The following is a 22,809-nucleotide window of genomic DNA, read 5'->3' as shown; positions in this document are numbered from 1 at the left end:
TTTTTTCGACTCGAAACCTAAATAAATAGCTTTAGAATTTATTAGGGAGGAGATTAGAAAAAGTTTGAACCAAATCGGCGCAGGCGTTGCCGAGTTATGACCGAAAAAGCAACATTTTACCCCCCATTCCGCGATTTCCTGGGTTGTGAGTATAAAGTTGAAAGATACAAGTATCAATACGCGTAGTGGCGCGGGGTAAAACCGGGGGGACCCCGAATTTTACTGTCAACAGCAATGAAAGATACAAGTATCAATACGCGTAGTGGCGCGGGGTAAAACCGGGGGGACCCCGAATTTTACTGTCAACAGCAACGAGTTTTCTGTTGGTAAACCGCCTTATGACTCCACCATGTTTGTTTTGGGAGCAAGTTACGAGGAATTAACCTCGGAATACTTTAGAGAATTTCCGGTCACATGCATGAGAAAATATTCGAATACCTAAAAACTTACTTCAGGGATAACTTTCTAAGCTTTGCACAATTATTCTGTTTCATGGCTGTTTAGTGTTTACCTCAATTGCTATCATTAAATTATTGTATAATTTTTATGCGTGCTTTGTAGTATAGCGTCTTCCTCCTCCATAACGCATGTACGGCGGCTCATCGCTGTATTTCCATAACAATTAAGGAAGATCCTTATGAAAATTCTTGCTTAATGTTTGATTACCACGTGATAAGATGCAGGTAATTGTTTCAAAAGTCTTGTGGATTTGTATTCTCCGGGCAGAACTAAAAACGGCATGACAGTTCACAATCCTGGAATGTATTGATACTAAAACCGTTATTGCCCTACCGAGCCATTAGAAGGCGTCAATTTAAGGCAGGAGAGATCAATATCTCGTCTCATGAAATACTTTTTTCGTATTGATATGAATGCTTCAAAACATAACGACTCGAAAAAAGTACAAAAAGCAAGGTCCGAGAAAAATGACAAATTATCAGCTGCTATGAGGCTGCAGCACGTACGTTGTGAAGACTAAATACAGCGCACAGACAAATAACTTTGTGATACATGATCTCCTATGAATGCATCAGCCATTCCCGAGTGATGAGTTACTGGCGCACCAGGTAGCGTTTTAATACAGAGAACGATTGATACGTCTTTAAATTTTGTTATAAGATAAACTTGATGAGAACAATAGTCCCTTTTAATAAATGAATGACTACTTTGTAAATCGATTGGACGCCAGAACAATAGCATCGACCATCCTTCCATTTGTTGTCTCGGGATTGACTTCGTGAATGGCCAGTATTTATATCAGGCCCCGCGATGATGAATAGAAGCTATATTGGTCGCTTCAAACGATAGAATATATAAAAAATAAAGCTTGTTCCTGAGCATGTTTGAAGTTGAGTGCAATAATAGACTGCGCAGCCATTCATGAAGCATCAGAGACGCGGTCACTAACTTCCTTTCTCTCCTGTCATCCTCTGTCTATTATGTTATAGATTCAAATACAAAGGAGTCACTGCTTCATCTGAAAAATTACGTTGTCTATTGTAACATGTAATGCTTGTTAGTCTTTGTCCGTTGAAATAACCTTTGTCCATTTGTCTGGATATCCAGTTTATTTTTTTGTTCTTCCACGGGAATAATCTTCAAATAAATTAGATCAATTATGATCAATTAATGTTGAACCCATATTGACCAATTGATAAAATCAAATTGGATTTTAAATAATTAATTATATTATAATTTCCTTAATAAGAAAAAATCTTCAGAGGTCACATGGTTCATTCTTTCTAAAAAATGTTAGGAAACTTACCCTTTTACTACTGACGGCGACGTGATGACCACGCGTGGGTGGATGAGAGCCCCGGACCCCAAGATCCCCCCGCCATCCTCAGCGAGGAGCACAGACCACGGCAACTCCCCCAGGCTCACGTCACTCACGAGGTCTTGGGGAGCGGCGTCGGAGGCCTGCAGAATAAAACCACTTATTTACTTATTGTTCTTACATAACTTTTCATAAGCAAAATAACAGTAGGAGCTCTGAATGACCGGAATTAGCAAAGCTTGCGTGGGGCTTTAGTTATTTGTCTGAAATTAAAGACTCACTGAGAAGACGGGGGCGCTTGTGTATGCCGAGCAGCGCCCATCCTCCGTGAAGCTCCCCAGTGCGCTGAAGTGACCGCGCTGCGCCGGGCTTGTCGGTCCCTCGGTGGCCTTCCCGACATCCGCCGGGTCCGTCGTCGCCACGGTGGCCTTCCCGACAGCCGCCGGGTCCGTCGTCACCTCGCTGGCCTTCCCGACAGCCGCCGGTTCCGTCGTCACCTCGCTGGCCTTCCCGACAGCCGCCGGGTCCGTCGTCGCCACGGTGGCCTTCCCGCCAGCCGCCGGGTCCGTCGTCGCCACGGTGGCCTTCCCGCCAGCCGCCGGGTCCGTCGTCGCCACGGTGGCCTTCCCGACAGCCGCCGGGGTTACGGCTTCAGCGGCAGGAGTTGCATCGACGGCAACGTTGGTCTCGTCGGCGGTCGTTGTAGGGAGGTTGGAAGGCAAGTCGTTCGTGATGTTTTGCCTATTTAATTGATCAAGCCGTCCACCCGTGACATCATCTACGCTTGTTGTAGGTTGGTTTGCACTCAAGTTCCGCATTTCCTGATCTACGTTTGTCAGTATCCAGTTTCTGTGATGAATTATCGAGGAATAAATGTCTGGAGTACCAACTTCTCCACACTCAACTCCTCCTGACAGCACTCCGACCAGCAGGTAGTGCTGGCTTGTGAAGCTCGGGCACACCAAAGGCGCTCCTTGGTCTCCCTGAGAAGAAAAACTCCTTCAATTTTTAGATACTTGCCTAGTTCTACTAGTTTATCTTAGCCATGCTCAATTTTCAGCACTAAATTTTGCTTTCAGTTTACCATAAACGAATTATGAAGTACACTACCTTCTGTAAATGAATATAGAATTATATTATTCTATTTGCACAGTTTTGTACATTTCTTATACAAGCTCAAACTGATTAATGCTCCTTAATGCTCTGTTGCTATACATATATGTACTTGTATATGATTAAAATTTTAGAAACTTGGCAGCACTTACGTTCAAGTCAAAAAATGAAACGTATACAGTAGGACCAGAACGTAAACTGGTGAAATTATTACAAATTTTCTCTCAGATTGCTTTTCACACCGTTTTTATTAGTTGATGAATTATAATCAATGAATGATGCTTTTCGAATTTTTTCAGTGCATTTTAAATAAAATTAACATACATTTTCTTAAAGCTAATGCTAACCTAAACTTCCACGATCAAATGAAATGCTTGGTTTACCTGACACACGCTCGGTCCACCAACACCTCCACTGCACAGGTAAGACTCCGGCAGGGAGAAGTCCGGCCCCAACACCTGCTTCAGCGCCCCCTCACAGGCAGGCTGGGGGAGCGCCGAGCCCATGATCCGCTTCTGGATGACTTCAAGCTCACGCGCGTCTGGGGTTAGAGTAGCGGGATAAGTGTTTAAAACTTGCATGACATTTATCTTCAACATTCATCAAAAGAAAAATACAATTTCTTCAGCTAGCGAATTTATTAATAGAGAGGCAATAAATTCATATCAAATTCATTGATTTGACATAAACCAGATTTTTTGCAAACATGTAACAACTATGTACCGCAGGAATATATTTAATAAAAAAGAACACATATGCAATATAACGCATAGTTACTTGAAGCTATAGTGCCCCATCCGTTGACGACACAGCGGCCGCGGTCGACCTCCTCCAGGTGCTGTGCTAGACACACGCTCTGCACGTGAGGTCCTCCACGAGCAGCCCTCTGCAACAGAGACATCACTCTACACCACCATCACTCTACCCCACCATCACTCTACACTGCGGGGTGGGGAGGCCATCACTCTACACCACTGCAGGGTGGCGAGGTCATCACTCTACACCACTGCGGGGTGGGGAGGCCATCACTCTACACCACTGCGGGGTGTGGAGGTCATCACTCTACACCACTGCGGGGTGTGGAGGCCATCACTCTACACCACTGCAGGGTGTGGAGACCATCACTCTACACCACTGCAGGGTGTGGAGACCATCACTCTACACCACTGCAGGGTGTGGAGACCATCACTCTACACCACTGCAGGGTGTGGAGGTCATCACTCTACACCACTGCAGGGTGGGGAGACCATCACTCTACACCACTGCAGGGTGTGGAGACCATCACTCTACACCACTGCAGGGTGTGGAGGCCATCACTCTACACCACTGCAGGGTGGGGAGGCCATCACTCTACACCACTGCAGGGTGGGGAGGCCATCACTCTACACCACTACAGGATGGTGTGACGCAGTGCTCATGTATACCAGGCACTATAATGCTCCATTGAGGCTCAATTAGTTTCGATTAGCATTGATCAGCCGTTGAAAACAACTAGAAATAAGTCAGAATTTTTGCTCGGAAATACGACAAAGATCCTTAAATTCCGTTAAAAGTATAGATTTATTTCTGAAGTTCGATTTATTTCTGACAAAACATCTTAGATATGCGTATAAATTTATTTGAACAATTTTTATGCAGTAATGGGGAGTTTTCTTAGGATTTTGAGAGGAAACACCTAATTTACTGGCTGGCTTGTCAACACAGTGGATCTGCATTATGTTCATCGGGTTCTCGTCGTCCAACTGGAAATCCGATAGAGCAACTTGTGTAATTTTTTTATACAATAAATAAATTAAACCAAGTTTGTTTCATTCAATAATAATTCCATTCAATTCAATTCACTTAATAATTGAATTCATTTTTAATTCATAAAGATCAGCACTTGCGTTTCATTGTTGGTGATCATGACCCAAGTAGCACACACGAATGTTTGTCACAAAAATTTTATGATCAATCTAATTTTAATTTATTTTTTAATTAAATATAGTTAATATAATATATAATATAATTAATATAATTAAATATAATATAATAATTTTTTTTAATTTTCAAATTTTATGATCAATCGCAGGCTTTACCTCCAACACGATGAGCGCAATGTCGTTATGGGTCTCATTCAAATGAGGATGAAAGATGATTTTCTCTGCCGCCATGTGCTGGGCGGGATGAGCTTCAGAGCCGCTGGTTCTGTCCCACTCGCCCAGCACCACTCGCAGCGACGCGCTGGTCGAGCTGGCGACAGGTTCGTATCAATATAGACTAGACGTCGAGTCCTCACATCTACAACAGCTTCGACGTTTCTAACATACATCCATTACATACATCATATTTATATAGTAAATTGATTATTAACTTCGATAGATAACGCCCAGCACTACCCGCAGCGACGCGCTGGTCGAGCTGGCGACAGGTACGCATTGTCAATATAAACTAGACGTCGAGTCCTCACATCACTTATACAACAGCTTAGACGTTTCTGACAAACATCATAATTTTAAATAAATTGATTATTAACTTCGATAGATAAATCACTCAAGTTATTGATTATGTAGACGCTTATGGTTATATAGCATATTTATGTAGACGCTTATGGTTATATAGCATATTTATGTAGACGCTTATGGTTATACGGCATACTTATAGACTGAAGGAAATAACGGAATTGTCGTCTTTAAATTTGATTGGGTACATTAGAAATATTTTCAGATTCAACGCGAATGAGTATCAAAAATTGAATAGGTTCATTAATGTCGTATTAATTACTTCCTGAGGAAGGTAGCAGCTGTGACCACGACGCGTGGGTGTATGAGGGCCCCCGCCCCCAGGACAGCGCCCTGGGTGCTCTGCAGCAGCGCCACCCACGGCATCTCCCCAGGCTGCGACTGGTGGGCGGCCAGTGGCACATCGTTCGCCTGCAGCGTAGGGGCAAACTCTAACTTATCTTCATAAAAGATTCAAGCTCGAATATTAAAGCGCGCTTGTAAATATTATTGTTCGATTTGGAGAAAAAATAAATAAATTGAGCAACAGGTTCAAAAATTGAAGTGCTGTAGATTTCTGACAGCGCGAAAAATTGCTTATACAAATCTAGTTTATTAGTTTAACACACAACCGGCGGGTAAAATTTCCAGTTTTGCCATTTCTATTGAAAAGGTAACGGCCGCAAAAATTTTTGTAAGATTTAAACTTGGTTAGGAGATATTAGCGTATATATGTAATAATTAAAGGGAAATGCAATCATAATTAAAGGAGCGGATAGCTCACAATTCAAAGTGGACGGATCACTCACTTTGCGGGTCTGCAAAATTGCCATGGGTCTGCCCATGGCAAAAATTCAACAAAAGTTTTCCCTCGCAGTAAGAGTCGAGTGATGGACCAACACAACTTACACGAAGCGATTTTGTTCTTACCTATTCGTCTATAGCCTTCAATAACAATTTCGTTCGAAAATACTATATTTTGCTTTTCTCCGTACTGTTAGGGTCACGACCAATAAAAGAAAATTCTGCCTAACATGTTATGAATATTATTTGAACAGACGTGAACAGAAACTCACCCTGATGTATCCAGGATGGTTGTAGAGCGAGCAACCACCCTCCCCGAAGCTGCCCATTAATGTCGTTTGGTCGTCGAAACTGCGTTCAGGAGCCGAAGACGCATTAACATTCAAAGACTGAGTGGGAGAAACTTCAGGCAACTTTGTTGCGCTTTTTCCTTCACCTGCGCTGATCGCTTGAATCTCGCCTGCTTTCACTGTTTGGCCTGCAGATGAATCCGATTCACGGTTTCCCTTGGTTGAACTTAGTGCACCATCAGAGTGATTGATGGATAAAGGTCTAAAGTTGAGGTTGGTGTCAATTTGGGTTGAGTTTCCACCATCATTTTGCGACACAGAAGTGACTGTTTTGTTTCTAGCAGACCGACTTGTAGGAGGAAACCGCTGCGTTATAGTTTCCTTGATCCATGCGTAGCTGCCGTCCATGTAAGACTTGAATATGTCAGGGACATTAGCAGCCCCGCACTGCACTCCGCCTGATAGAGCGCCCACCAGCTTGTACCGCCCGTCCTCAAAACTAGGACAGGCCAATGGCGACCCTTCGTCTCCCTGACAAATTAATAATTTTATTTTATTATTATATTGTGACGATAGAAAAATTATGTAAAAAATTACACACCGTTTCTGCTAAATTTATCTTACACTTTAAAAAGAAAAGTAAAAGTTGTGTTTTTCCGATCAACTTGTCACCAAATCGAAGCTCCTGTTTTCCCAGGGCCAGAGATTTATAAAGAAATAACTTAGCCACTGATACTAATTTCTTCTAAAATTCAATTAATAGCCATAAAATTCATTTTGATGGTTTAGATTTAGTACAGTTTTGAATGAAAAAAAGAAACGAGCCTTCAAAATCAGTGGACAAACTTAGCAACATTCTCATGATTTCTGAAATTTTATTTTTAACGAATAAAAAAATACTTGCCCACTTCCATTTTCATGTAGCGGATACAAGCTAAACAGTAAATATATAAGTTTGTTTCAAGTTTTAGGAAAGTTTCAAGAAGGGCTGATGAATTGAAACATGTCTTATTCTGTGTCTTTAAAATAAATAAAGCACTTGGATTGAACAGGAACATATGTACATTTGTTTCAGGAACTTCCAAAATCAACGAAAACATTGATAAATACAAATATAAAATATGGGATTGATGGGATGATATGGGATGAAAAATGATTGGGATGATAAATACAAATATATCCAAAAGTCGTCCCAAAACAATTTTTTCCAGTTTACAGTTCAGAATCAGCAAGCAGTGAGCCATGGAACCTCCGACTCACCATGCATGTTCCAGGTCTTTCCACTCCGCCACCACAGAAAAATCCTTCAAACAGGAAGAAATTTGGTCCAAGAACAGACTGCCGCAGCAACTGAGTGCACGTGTCCACGTCAACAATTGGGATGTTGATGCGTTTCTGAATTTCTACGAATTCGAATGTATCTGTAGGCCAGGAAAAATTTTAAGATGCATACCAGCACCAGCACTTACTGGGCAATAAGAGAATTCTGGCCAAAGGGAGAATTCTGGCCAAAGGAATGTTCGTAATAGCCACGCTAATTTCCACTCATCTGCATCATGTTACTTTACATTGTCTTCTATTAACAACCAATTTAAGCTGGTAAACTTTAGCTCATAATCCTAGAAATGATACCCAAGATACATGTTGTATAATTATCATTTATTATTCATTATAAGTCTGTAAATGAAGATGATAATGCGATCTGATAAAACCGGGAAAAACAACCACAATATAATACTCATAAAAGCCATAAGGCGACAAACGATCGTCACTTCAATTCGTGAAGTACAAAGCAACTGATCGTGGGAATTATGAGGCAATGAGCAGTGCAGCACCTTGGCTCGGTATGCCCCAGCCTCCCGAGATGCACTTGGTCCGGTCGACCTCCTCGAAGGTTTGTGCCAGGCAGATACTCTGCACGTTCGGGGCGTACACGGCCTCATCCTGCACAGCATTGCCAGGAATTTTAATGTCAGATTCATAAAATGATTCATCAAAAACCCGCTAACTGAGAGTCCGCTCGTCGTCTGCTAAACGGGTTTTGATCATTGTAGTGATTGAATAGAATATTGCTTGGTTTATTTGAATAATTTGTGTGATAGCCGAGTTGATTGCTTTAGTTATGAATTATTCAGCGAAAAAAAGCCAACAATTTACGTTTTGGGGTTTATATTAGCAAAGAACCCGAGTTTAACCACTCTGGAAACAGTGCTCCTTGTCTGAGGAGGAGCTTATAGGATCTATAACTCACTCTAAGTACAATAAGCGCCATGTCGTTCTCAAGACTGGAGGCGTTGAAGCCAGGGTGGATGACATACTCCTGCACCACGTGTATAGGATCTATAACTCACTCTAAGTACAATAAGCGCCATGTCGTTCTCAAGACTGGAGGCGTTGAAGCGAGGGTGGATGACATACTCCTGCACCACGTGGTCCTGACGCGGCAGTGGAGGAGTCAGCGAAGTCCTGTTCCACTCGCCCAGCACGGCCACCATGTCGCTTACTGGCAAGCTGCCAAGATACGAGGCATTACAACACGAACAGCTTAGATATTCCTGCAGCGAGTATTAATATGATTTTTCATACTAAGAAAATCGAAAGGTAATCTTAAATGTCTGAGAATAAATTAGTGCCTGATGTTTTATAATTATTTATTCAACTAAACCCAGTTTCTCTCCAGCTGGCTGCAGGAAAGTTCAAATCATGAAGCGAAACTTTATGTAAGTATTAATTGAATGAATTAAACTGTAACACACAAAACTATCGTCTTCTTATATAGTATTGATGTCGTTATTTTATGCGAACAGATACACTTAACGAGCCGCGGGATGCAAACCACTGATTACTGCAATTAATCAATGCGAGTGCGCAGTGCCGACTGGTCACCCTACCCTGCGGTGCTTGGGCTTCAATTTTTATTGAGGGTGATCCTCTGTTCCCGCCAGTGACTTCGTACAAAAATTTTAAGTGTACAAGACGCACAGAATACGACGGTAATGTCATGGTGAAAAGTAGGTACAAGAAAAGGAAGTGATGATCACCTGTTGACTCTAGTAGCAGTAGTGAGCACCACCTTGGGATGCACCAACGCACCACCACCAACCACCAGAGCACCGCCACCCGAGGTGTTAAGTAGCAACACAACCCACGGCAGCTCAGCCACCTGCGCCTGGTCGAACCGCAGCGGTGAATCTGTCGAGTGCTGTCGACAGAATGAGAATGGTCATCATAAAACCATTAATACTCGTGATATTTAACTTAAACATCATTGATAATGCCATTAAATATGCAAAATAATACCCATAAACACCCTTGATGATTATAGAGAATACGCCAAAAAAATTTTTAAATCTCATTGCGTCACTGATAAAAAAAAACAGGAACGGTCCGACTGACGTATTAATACACAGCTTTCAATTACACACTGAATGTAATAAAAAATGGTTTTCAACTTTGATATTGCATAAATACACTTTTCTGACAGTTTTGATCGTCGTTGACATTGATTCAACGAAACAACGTTTAGTTCAATGTTTATCTAGCGTCAAATGTCTGATAAATCTTTGAAATTTCTTTTCTCCCTTGATGAGCGCCACTGGACCACAAGCCAAGCATGCACACAGCCATATTAGAGTTAAGTAGAGTAACTGTTACACTGTAGACTGGAGTTAAGTAGAGTGACTAGTCCTCCACTTCCTCAGATCCCCCCAGGATACAAGCAGCACCCGCACGTAGCTGGGCTGGTACCCGTCTACAAGCAGCACCTAGCACCTGCACGTGGCTCAGCTGGTACCCGTCTACAAGCAGCACCTGCACGTGGCTGGGCTGGTACCCGTCTACAAGCAGCACCTGCACGTGGCTGGGCTGGTACCCGTCGCACCCGCCGTCGTCGTAGAAGAAGGACCCCGCCGTCAGCCCGGGGCCCGACGCCCCCACCACCGCGGCGGCTCCGCTGCTCGGCTCAGGCAGCGGCTCCTCCAGACGACCGAACCTGACGAGAACACGACTTTTTTTTTTTGTTCCAGGCTGGCCATATTTCAGAGGGAAGTCTCGGGGGCAAATGAGGCTAGAGAAACGGTAACTTTAGGGATTTTTTCAAAACCCTATGAGTAACGTAGGTACCTATACAACTTAATGCCGATCATTAAGATATTAATTAGCTTATAAAGATATTATTCTTGAAGTCTATGTTCTGAATTATCACGAATAATTCTTGCACGAGCCAAAGCTTCTAATTCCTCTTTGGATTCTACATTTATCCATCGGACATCCCAGTCGAGGCTAAGTATTTCCAGGCACTGACCTCTGGATGAGGATATCGTGAATCCACGTCATCGCGGTGCCCGTGTAGTCACTGAAAATATCAGGCATGCCCTCCGTGGCGCACTCAACGCCCCCCGACAGTGCCCCCACCAGAAGGTACTGTCCTGTCGCGAAGCTCGGGCATGTCAGCGGCCCTCCTTGGTCGCCCTGAAATGTCATCTTCAGTGAGTTGTAACAAATTTTATGAAAAACGGCTACACAAAAATATGCACAACCCTCCACCATACCCCTCAACCACACCCTTCCACCACACCCCTCCACCACACCCCTCCACCACACCCCTCCACCACACCCCTCCACCACACCCTTCCACCACACCCCTCCACCACACCCCTCCACCACACCCCTCCACCACACCCCTCCACCACACCCCTCCATCGCACCCCTCCACCACACCCCTCCACCACACTCCTCCACCATACCCCTCCGTCATGCCCCTCAACCATACCCCTCCACCACACCCCGCTATCATGCCCCTCCGTCATTCCCCTCATCATGTCCCCCCCTCCTATACTCACGATGCAGGTGCCGGGTTGCCCCGTGCCGCCGGCACAGAAGGCGCTGGGGTGGAGGTTGAAGTCCTCGCCGAGGTCTGTACGGCGCAGCGCCGCGACGCAGTCCGAGCGGTCCATGAACGGCACCCGGGCCCTCTTCTGGATGTTCGAGTACACCTGCTCGACTGCGCGTCATTTGCAGAAGATAAATTATGGGGAATAATTTATCTTGAGCCACTAAATTCAAGAGTAGGGAATACTTGATTTCTGAATATGAAATATATTAGACGAAACAGATCGAAATTACCTTTACTATGTCATTACCTTTTTTATTAAAGTCAAATTTAGTTGGAGAAATCTTGAAAAAGCCTAATTAAAGCCGCGAGGACAGGATATATCTTCACTAGGTATTTGATGACCGTCATAAATTGTCCAGTCATGGTGCCCAGCCACTCACTGGAGACCATGGTGCCCCAGCCACTCACTAGAGTCCATGGTGCCCCAGCCACTCACTGGAGTCCATGGTGCCCAGCCACTCACTCGAGTCCATGGTGCCCCAGCCACTCACTCGAGTCCATGGTGCCCCAGCCACTCACTAGAGTCCATGGTGCCCCAGCCACTCACTCGAGTCCATGGTGCCCCAGCCACTCACTCGAGTCCATGGTGCCCCAGCCACTCACTCGAGTCCATGGTGCCCCAGCCACTCACTCGAGTCCATGGTGCCCCAGCCACTCACTCGAGTCCATGGTGCCCCAGCCACTCACTCGAGTCCATGGTGCCCCAGCCACTCACTCGAGTCCATGGTGCCCCAGCCACTCACTCGAGTCCATGGTGCCCCAGCCACTCACTCGAGTCCATGGTGCCCCAGCCACTCACTCGAGTCCATGGTGCCCCAGCCACTCACTCGAGTCCATGGTGCCCCAGCCACTCACTCGAGTCCATGGTGCCCCAGCCACTCACTCGAGTCCATGGTGCCCCAGCCACTCACTCGAGTCCATGGTGCCCCAGCCACTCACTCGAGTCCATGGTGCCCCAGCCACTCACTCGAGTCCATGGTGCCCCAGCCACTCACTCGAGTCCATGGTGCCCCAGCCACTCACTCGAGTCCATGGTGCCCCAGCCACTCACTCGAGTCCATGGTGCCCCAGCCACTCACTCGAGTCCATGGTGCCCCAGCCACTCACTCGAGTCCATGGTGCCCCAGCCACTCACTCGAGTCCATGGTGCCCCAGCCACTCACTCGAGTCCATGGTGCCCCAGCCACTCACTCGAGTCCATGGTGCCCCAGCCACTCACTCGAGTCCATGGTGCCCCAGCCACTCACTCGAGTCCATGGTGCCCCAGCCACTCACTCGAGTCCATGGTGCCCCAGCCACTCACTCGAGTCCATGGTGCCCCAGCCACTCACTCGAGTCCATGGTGCCCCAGCCACTCACTCGAGTCCATGGTGCCCCAGCCACTCACTCGAGTCCATGGTGCCCCAGCCACTCACTCGAGTCCATGGTGCCCCAGCCACTCACTCGAGTCCATGGTGCCCCAGCCACTCACTCGAGTCCATGGTGCCCCAGCCACTCACTCGAGTCCATGGTGCCCCAGCCACTCACTCGAGTCCATGGTGCCCNTGCCACCGCCACCATAAGGCCAAGTAATGCCACCCCCACCATAAGGCCAAGTAATGCCACCGCCACCATAAGGCCAAGTAATGCCACCGCCACCATAAGGCCAAGTAATGCCACCCCCACCATAAGGCCAAGTAATGCCACCCCCACCATAAGGCCAAGTAATGCCACCCCCACCATAAGGCCAAGTAATGCCATCCCCACCATAAGGCCAAGTAATTCTACCCCCACCATAAGGCTAAGCCACTGACCGCCAGGATCAGGACGGCGATGTCGAAGGCCATGGGCTCCGGGGTGTGCTGGGGGTGGACGATGATGTCCCGCACGGCGATCTCTTGCGAGGGCAGCGGCTCGGTTTGCACGGAGCGATCCCACTCCCCCAGCACGGCGCTCACCCCTGCCACGCCTCCCAGGCTGGGCAAGGCATATTAATTTAGTGGGGTGAACATAAGACTGCGAATAACTTTTGTCTGGTTAATTTCTAGAGGAAACATTATTTGTGAATCAAACAAAATTTTCTTTGGTAACTCTCAGGCGTAATTGTTCACGCAAGCCATCGATGTCTCTTTTATTAAAGTCTCACTCTTGTCCAAATGGATGAGCCACGGTGAGCACGAGGCTGGGGTGGATGAGTGCCCCCGCCCCGCGTACCGACCCATCAGCGTTCACAAGAAGCACAGCCCAGGGCAGCTCCCCGAACTGGGCATGATAGACCTCCAGCCGCGACGAGTCGACACCCTGCAAGATATGGAGGACCTCTGAGCGAAAGCTGGCGAGCTGGTCTTCCTTAGGACGGCAGTCTCTACTGATCGAGAGATCTCTTGTACGTCATTCCGTCGAAGCAGGCGTGGCTTGTCACCTAATACGAGAAAGCTTAACCGCAAACAAAGTGACAAGTGAAATAATTCATTGAAAACATTTTTCAAACATTCTGTTTTAATCATAAATCTGGTAATGTCCTTCGCAAGTGACAGGAAAAGAAAGATAATCTTGCACATTTTTGCACCAGTAACCGCAGGTAGTCAGGCTTCCCGGACATTACTTATCTTTTATGGGACAATATTTTTATTTTTGTCATCTGACAAAATTATTACCAGGACATTAATTATCTTTTAAGCCCAACAATAAATTAGGAATTGGAGGACAGAAAATAAAAATGCACTATTAGTTGAAAGCTGCTACGTAGGTAGTAAAGGAGATCTGAAAGCACATGATAAACTCGAAAATATACCCAAAAATTCATCAGAGAAAATAATTACAAATAAATTATTCACTAATAAATAAATGAGCTCTACGTAGTTTTTCGTGGAAACAGGTTCTTAGCAATAGGTAATCCATATTTTACAACATGCCAATAGATGTGACGAAAACGTTAAAACCGATTTTATTGCTTCATTGCGCTACTAATTACAAGTTTTTTTGGTTAAAATCTCAATTAAAACGGCTATGAAAAACAGGATATACTTCAGTAAACCTCTGCAGCAGTGCTATCACATTACCCTGCAGATGAGCATTCTTACCGGTATTTTGCCAGTGTTGAAATAGCCGTAGCAAAGTCGCTCATCTTTGTAAGCAACCGCAGGGCTCTGCAACAAAAGACGTTGATGGGATGTTGGCAAGTCGGGGGGAATAGCGCAGCAAACGTGCGAGCTATTATCACAGTTTTGTTGCGGAGCGTTCGCTTCAGCATATGACAGGTACTCTTCACGTGTAATGCCCGTTAATTGCATCATAACATCACAGACAGATTGCTTTACGCAAACACAACTACTGTTACTAAGTATAGGGCTACTTGACTGGCCGAGTGTGATTGGCAGATCACTTAAGGAGCAGCAAACATCATTGTTGTTTGTGCAATTAAAATTATTATTTACAGATCGAGGATCATCGATTCTAAAACTAACGACTAGATCATCAGGACACAACTCGTGATGAAGACATTCGCACTCTGGCGTAATGTCAGGTAATGCAGCAGCCGATCTCTTGAAAGATTTGTTTTGGTGGACTTTGCATGGTTTGGGTGCGTCATCAACGGGGCAACATACGTCGCTTTCAAAAGGGCATTTCTCATAATTAACATCATAGTCATCTATGAAGGCGTTACTCATAGTGGGAATTCCTTGAGCACAAGTATATTCCGGCACACAAATGCAACAAACAAAAAATCTCAAAGCCGCTGCCCCGTCCGTTACATTTGTGGTCGGCCGCTGCAGGCGCGGTGAGTCTCCAAGAGCGACGGGGGGCGTGAGCGGCCTCCTTGACCGTTCTCGCTGTCGCTGCCGTCTTCTCTCGATGAGGCTGTTGATGCGCGACTCTTGTGTCGGCTTCTCGTATGGTGGCTCTTCTGGCTCCAGTGCAAGTGTTGCTTCGGAGATGTTCGTCCAGGCCCACCAAGGGAATACTTCCTTTCCACCATGTCTGAAGTTCCCCATCACACCCCATGTCCCCCACGTTACTAAAATGATAACCAAATGAGAAGAGATACGCATTTGCTGCTAGTTGAATTTTGTTTCTATAAAAAATTTAATCTGGAAGGAGAAGAAACGGTATAAGGATATTACGTGATTAGATCACAGGTGCAATTTAAATTATACATACACACGGAATTAATGAGCGAATATTTTGTCGGACCTGTCGGAGGAACTGCAATCAATTCGTCAAGGATGTGACGCGACTTTAGGACAAATTTATTCATCTACAACTTATATTTTTATGTAATTTATGTATCTTTTTATTGTTGGTTATATAATCTTCCAATCTTTGACTGTTATATAATCTTAGGTGGAACCACATGCTACATGTGTGCAGAGCGGAGCGAGCTCTTTTTAGACCTTGGAACTCGAGTTAGTTTCTCCACCAGAGTTCGCAGTTTATAAAAACTTGCCAGATAAATGCTGTGTCATTTCAGGAAATTACCTGGTCATGCGGAGTTTGGGCTACAGAGAATGTTGAATTAATTGCACTAGGATTTGGACGCAGCTTGAAGTGTACGAGACTATGCACAAAACTGCATTCAAAACGACGCTGATCGAATGGAGCACGAGAAAGAAAAAATCAGCGTAGAAATCCCTTACTAGAGCTGAATAAAAAGCTACAATCACTAAAACGAGTGACTGCATAACACGCTGAGTGAAATTCAGGATCGCTACTAGATAACGTACACTGTTAGAAAAAACGTTGAAAAAACGGTCCCACTGGCGTTCTAGTGGCCGGTCGCCCCGTGAAAATAAACTGTTTCGCCGCTTTTATCAGATGTTTTACGGATTTCTAGTGTTAAATTAGAATAAAAACGGCGACACGGTGTTTCTTTTCACGTGCCGACCGGCCACTGAAACGCCGGTAATACCGTTAACGGTAATTTTTCTAACAGTGTACGTACTTGTCCATACTCGACCAATAAATTAAATAACCGTTAAAGTTTAGACAAACATTTATTATATGTTTACCTAATTGACTAGACCACGCCCTGCACATAAATATTCTATGTACTTTGAACAACATGGTGACATTGAACTAAACTCGAGACATCAACTCTTCCAAGACAGTAAGCTTTTCTCCCCTTAACTCGATCGTACTGCCCTCGGTGACATTTAACGGTGCATCATGCAGCGGTAGGCATGAGGATGTTGTACGTGCAAACGGTAATATACCTAATGTCCGCGACTGCTTCACTCAGTTCAGCATAACATTATGCACTAATTTTATCCGTCTCCATCTTTTTGGCATACAATAGTACATAAAAAAATATAAATGTTCAGTCGACCACCATACGCATCTGCGTGCGTCATCGCTACGTTTCTTGACACGTTTAAGGCGGAATCAATTAGCAAAGGGATGATAAATGTATTGCTCGACTATCTTGTACCGCATTGCCTATACAAAGTTCAGCTCGGATTTCCAATCATTCCCTTCATTCCTAAATAGCGACAAATATTGCTTCGAGCCTCGATTTTCAATCACTGTTAAATTATTTTGCCAGCATTCTCTGAACTGAAGATAAGAAATTCCTTTATTTACAATTTTTATCCTTACGAATCATCTCTTTTGCAGTGGACTCTTTCTGCGGTTCGTGATGGGGCCGTTTTCATGGATAAATACACCTTATCGTATATTTCACTGTCAAGCAAGATATTATTGTTAGATAAATTAAAAAGAAAAAGCTTCAAAAAATCTCGTCATGTTTCAGTGAATTAATAAATTCTGCCAGTCACGCGTCTTTGACGGTGCAGATTCCATCTAGATGACCATTTTTGCTGCGGGGTTTTCAGGGTCAAAACTTATTTGTGATTCTTGAATCTGAACAATTTTTGAAGATTAAAATATACTGTATAATAGAAACAGTTGCATCTAAAGTATGATTGATGGATATTTTAGCGCGTGGCTTTTACTACGAATCTGATAATTCAATGTGTGACTTAAATTTTTAAAATATTTACTCAGTTATACTTAATTAATTGAGGAAAGAGATTAATATACAATATAATTATTTTCCGATATTTAGTAACGGCTTAAAAGCACGCAACTAATTGCTCCTTGAAGTTCCTCACCGAAATATCTCTAAAAACATTATTTCAGACGCTCACATGTCGAATGTTTGAATCTAACACTTGGAATATCTAAGTCTGGATCAGAAAAGTCAGGCGAGACGGTCTCAATTGGATGGGCTCATATTGAAGAGAGCCGCTCGCGCTCAGTTTTAGCTTTTTCTAAAGAGAGACATTCATTAAAGAAGCTACTCATTAAATTAGATACCAGCCGCTATTTCACTGAGTTTCCACAGAAATCGTTTACGAGATATATTTATGTCGTATTAACTTTTCCAATAATGTCAGTCACATAAAGCTTATTACTTTACTTAAGGGGAGCGTCTACCCTAAAATTTATCTCGGCTAATTACAGACGGATCACTCTGAAACTTGGTACACTCATGTGAAATGGAAAAAAACTCGCATTTTGTTCATGTGAATTTTTCGAAAAAAATGAAAGAAAATGAAATTCTTAGAAAACGGCCAAAAAGGGGGTACGTACCGTAGAAATCTATCTCCTCCTAGAATTTTCAAGCTACGACATCGAAACACATATCATTCAATGCGTAAGGACCATATCTACAAAACTGTGTAGGCGTTTTTTTTTTATTTTTATAACTTTCGTGGGCGGGATACCATTTATTTTAAATTTTTCGGAAATTTTTCGATTTTTCCGATTTTTTCCCCACTTTTTACTAAATAAAATCTAAACTATAACGAAATTGGAAAAACGCCTACATAACTTTGTAGATAAGTATTTAAAAGCAAAGAAAAGTCCACAAAAATTCATATCTTTATAGAAAACATTTCGGAGACAAGCTCCATCGTCAGTTCGTAGAATCTAGAATCACAAATCAGAAGTCACAAATTAATACATTGAAAGCACAGAACAAAATTAAAAACCTAAATTTAGAAGTAATGGACGGAGCAAAAAAAACTATCTATTAACAATTTCAAGGGGATAAGAGCTAGCAGCTGAATTCAAACTGGGCCTAAGTTTAAAGATGTACAGCGATTCTAAAATGCGCAAATCGGAATTCCCGGAGGTGGAAGCTAACACCCTAAAATCACTGTCAGAAACAGGGACATCACACTGCTCGGCGTGAGCGCGCACAGCCAAATGAGGTGGGCGCGATAGCAACTGCCCGGTTCTACAACTCCTGCCCTTATGCTCAGAGACCCTGGAATAAAGATTACGTGACGTCATCCCGACGTACGCAGATGCACATCGTGCACAACAATATTGATAAACCAGGGACGATCGCACATGAACAGGGAGCATATCTTTATATCTAAAGAAAGAACCGATTGTGAAATTGTTTACCAGCACAATATGAAGATTGACATTTGGGAAGTATCTATTGAACAAGACTTTTAATTCTCTTGACATAGCTTCGGACGCAGGGCCGAACTATGGAAAAGAAAAATAAATAACTTTCCAACTATCGCGCTCAGGAGCAACCTCACTGTATCGCTTCGACATGAATTTCTTGATATGGGTAAACACCAAACTTGCCTGAAATCCATTAAGCGAGAAAATATTATTGCGTAAAAATTCAAATTCAGCGTGCATAGCATCTGCATGCACACCTCCTCATACGACGCCAGGCGGGTAACTAAGATGCACCTCAATCAGACACTCTATTTAGAGTGCTCGCAGCGAATTTCCTCCCATTCTATTCGTTAAAGAACTCCCCCTTACATGATCTGTCGTGAACGCATAAATAAACGTACAGAGATTGTTTTGGTACCGTTGGATAGGTCAGAATGTCAGCTTTAAGATGAGACTAAAAACCGGAAAAACTAAAATGCAAAATTTTAGGGTAGACGCTCCCCTTAATTAGATCTCTTGATATTCACTTAATAATTCTCATGAATAGAACTTTTAATTATATATACTTCGTATTATCTGTTCGCCTTAGATTTTTTTCAAATTATTTTCATCATAACACATTAAATGGGGAGTCCAACAATTTTTTTGATGGAAAGTCATAATGCAATTATTGTAATTCGAAACCACCTGAGATGAAATTAAACGATAAACAGCAGACTTGCACGCTATTAACAGGAGATAAAAATTTGGCAGCCGCAGTAAACTGTACGCCAGCATTATGCGGCAAATCATCGCATGTTTGGAATAAGAAACAAGTCAAATTTTACGATGTGTTACGATGTTCTCATTTCAAAATTTGCCACCATCGATGCCTTTATTTGGGCGCCGAGCTCTCTTCTTGTGTGAGACATCATGCCAATTAATTTTAATGCTATGAGTACATTAAGTTTTCCTGAGTGAAATGAAGAACCAAGTTCATAACCAGCGCTTTTCAATTCAATATTTGAGTCCTCGCAGTGAGCAGTTCAGGATTCCGCTCACCGCAAAAGGAGCCGTTTAAGAAATAAACGGCCTTGATATGAAGCGCAGTAGTTAAGTTACCGCAAAAGTCGCTTATTTTTACGCAGATATTTTTGTTCAGCGGTTAGACGAGGCGACTATTAGTTCAAATGAGTCGAGTCCGTTGCAAGCATTTGTCAGGTCGATAAAACCAGCGATAAATTAAAAGCCGGGCTTGAATTTGTACTCGAGCAGTTCATTTATTAAGGACATCTATATTTCACGATAAAGAATTTCATGCAATATATTTTTTTACTGCAATAATAAATTCATTCCAAAAAACCGCGTTGTTCAGAAAATTCTAAAAACTGATTTCACCATTGCAACAAAGAAATGAGCCTTACTCAATTAAAAATTTTCAACAATGAACACAGTTTTTGATCATAACTTGATAATTTCTCAAATTCAAAGCCATAAAATAACTCCTGCATCATTGCAATGAAAAAAGTTCATAAAAGTTTCTAAGCAAGCTCGTTGTCCTCCGCCAGGGAGATGAGTGATGGGGTTTATATTCTAATTATCACGTTCAATAAAGACGTCATAATTACGTCTCGAGTTCGTTCACAGTCCAGGGTAACAATTTTTTTGTATTTTTTTTAGTTTTACGAGTAAGACTGGAGTTTTGATTTGGAATATCATAGATGAGGCTAACATGCAAGGGGCAGTTTATTGTATTGTTTCAAAAACAAACTCGGAACCTGTAAACAAATCTTGGTAAGCAAAGCAAACAGAACAATGAACTCCTAAATTTCAAATTATTGATTGAGACGAAACCGAGCGAACAACAAACCTCAGCAAACGGAACCATCACGACCATCACGACCATCTATCAAACGGAACCATCACCATCACAACCATCACGACCATCTATAACCTAAGTCAGATGAGCAGCGGTTGCAAAGCACATGTGAACTGGCCTTGCATTGGACATGTAAACACGGAAGCTTTACATAAAACGACAAAACCAAACTTCTTATCTACTACAAAAACCCGACATTAAATACCTTGTTATGAATAACTATCTTTGTAAAAAAATCACGAGTATAGTAAGCCAATAATGCCGTTGATGAATTTTTTCAAAGAAAGATATCAAGAAAGCCGCCTCCTCGCCTGCCACCTCCAGTCAGAACGACCAGGCAATCAAGAGAAACCCACAGGGAGACCATCACTCGCGCGGCACTGCAAGCCTGCACCAGCATCGTGGTGCGGTGCCCAGCATCGTCGTGCGGTGCCCAGCATCGTCGTGCGGTGCCCAGCATCGTCGTGCGGTGCCCAGCATCGTCGTGCGGTGCCAGCATCGTCGTGCATTGCCCAGCATCGTCGTGCGGTGCCCAGCATCGTCGTGCGGTGCCCAGCATCGTCGTGCGGTGCCCAGCATCGTCGTGCGGTGCCCAGCATCGTGGTGCGGTGCCCAGCATCGTCGTGCGGTGCCCAACATCGTGGTGCGGTGCCCAGCATCGTGGTGCGGTGCCCAGCATCGTGGTGCGGTGCCCAGCATCGTCGTGCGGTGCCCAACATCGTCGTGCGGTGCCCAGCATCGTGCTGCGGTGCCCAGCATCGTCGTGCGGTGCCCAACATCGTCGTGCGGTGCCCAGCATAGTCGTGCGATGCCCAGCATCGTGGTGCGGTGCCCAGCATCGTCGTGCGGTGCCCAGCATCGTCGTGCGGTGCCCAACATCGTCGTGCGGTGCCCAGCATCGTCGTGCGGTGCCCAGCATCGTCGTGCAGTGCCCCGACGCTTCAAGACTGCCGATAGCTGAGGCTCTCATCATCACAAGCGAGTCTCCAGCTATCAACTTACACACCTCCGGATTTATCACAACAATGAAATCTTTTTCAGAATAGTTTCGTATTTTGACTATCGAGATGGATCGACGATATTAATCGATCCATGATGTTTGGATTAACTTATGTTTAACCAAAATCGTAATTTTAAGTTTTGAATAACGTTCATATTACTTGAGAATGAAAAATTATTGTGCAAAAAGTTGTATATAAATGAAATAAAATGTCCCTTCAGAACCCTATCTTCGGCCTATTGAATCAAATAAAAGTCTGCTTCGAAAAGTTGTACAAAGAAATGATAATTACTAATAAAATTTCTCTGGTTTTCAGCGAAATTATGCATTAAACATCTCTTACATAACAAATACACTAATAATATAGTTAAATACATATATAGACTGCATGCACAACCATGAATCATGAATTTTATATCCAATAAAGGTGAGGCGAAAAATATTCACCAGACTCTGAGAGTAGTTGAAATTTACTACTAAGGGACAAGCGAACCGTTACTCCATGGATATGAACAGTAGCTGTCTTCATGCTCAGCCAATATGGCGGACGTTGGCAGGTATGAACAGGAGCTGTCTTTAATTACTCGTGGAATTAGGATTTTAAAAATATAAGAATGCTCATCACTAACGCAACGCAAGAATTAACTTAGGTGTAACATTGACTTCGTAAAACAGCTAACGGGTGCTTCCGCATGCGTACAATGTACATGTACGTCTTTACCTCGTATGAGTTCAGAGGGCGGCAAAATGTAATCACGTCCTACTCACATAAAGAAGAAAACGCGCTACAACACTATTTAATGATTGCGATGATATTGACCGTATGCCTGTAGGTCATAACTAAATGATATTGTCTACATATATTAATCCAAATTACTTTATTCCTTCCCGAGCGACTGCTGCATTAACACAGATAAGTGTCAACATCTCTACATGAGGTATGAGACCGTAAGCTAGCTCCTCGAAGGTAATCACAATTCTTCAATGTCTCAAGCACTTATATAAATCATAATAACCATAAATCCGCAATATAACATGACTATACAGACGCAATTACGGCAAGGAATTTGCAAGATACAATCCACTATATGTTTTGATAAATGACGATCTTGGAAAATGCAGAACGACCGCATCCACAGTCATTATAAATTGTCCCGAGCTGGAGTACATTTTGCTAGATCTCTTCCGAGTC

At 43.6% G+C, this 22,809-nt stretch overlaps 2 protein-coding genes across 2 annotated transcripts; both read right to left on the bottom strand.

Annotated features, from left to right (window-relative positions):
- Positions 1-1,765: 1,765 nt before the first annotated feature.
- On the bottom strand, positions 1,766-10,946 carry LOC108664923 (transmembrane protease serine 9; the record flags this gene model as incomplete). Its single annotated transcript, XM_047880116.1, has 13 exons — positions 10,768-10,946; positions 10,314-10,455; positions 9,506-9,666; positions 8,816-8,975; positions 8,300-8,408; positions 7,725-7,885; positions 6,447-6,995; positions 5,654-5,802; positions 4,969-5,122; positions 3,668-3,776; positions 3,274-3,431; positions 2,059-2,760; positions 1,766-1,920 (listed from the first exon to the last, which is right to left on the bottom strand). Coding segments are annotated over exons 1-13 (2,888 nt in total), but the record flags the coding sequence as incomplete, so codon positions are not given.
- A 2,175-nt stretch (positions 10,947-13,121) lies between these two features.
- LOC125177761 lies at positions 13,122-15,423 on the bottom strand. Its single transcript, XM_047880114.1, has 4 exons — positions 15,093-15,423; positions 14,421-14,486; positions 13,484-13,638; positions 13,122-13,314 (listed from the first exon to the last, which is right to left on the bottom strand). Exons 1-4 carry the CDS (start codon positions 15,387-15,389, stop codon positions 13,122-13,124), a joined length of 711 nt encoding a protein of 236 aa, XP_047736070.1. The 5' UTR covers positions 15,390-15,423.
- Positions 15,424-22,809: the final 7,386 nt, after the last annotated feature.

The sequence above is a fragment of the Hyalella azteca genome, unplaced genomic scaffold, assembly GCF_000764305.2.
Source record: "Hyalella azteca isolate HAZT.00-mixed unplaced genomic scaffold, Hazt_2.0.2 contig4664, whole genome shotgun sequence".
In the NCBI taxonomy this organism is placed as follows: Eukaryota; Metazoa; Arthropoda; class Malacostraca; order Amphipoda; family Hyalellidae; genus Hyalella; species Hyalella azteca.
The sequence above is the reverse complement of the archived record's forward strand: the minus strand, read 5'-3'. Positions and strand labels throughout refer to the sequence as shown.

Coding starts and splice junctions, on each gene's coding strand:
- LOC125177761 (XM_047880114.1), bottom strand. CDS start 15,389: ATGCGTATCTCTTCTCATTTGGTTATCATTTTAGTAACGTGGGGGACA. Junction 14,487..15,092: donor TGCAGCGGCCGACCACAAAT/GTAACGGACGGG, acceptor CTTTTGTTGCAG/AGCCCTGCGGTTGCTTACAA. Junction 13,639..14,420: donor TCAACACTGGCAAAATACCG/GTAAGAATGCTC, acceptor CATATCTTGCAG/GGTGTCGACTCGTCGCGGCT.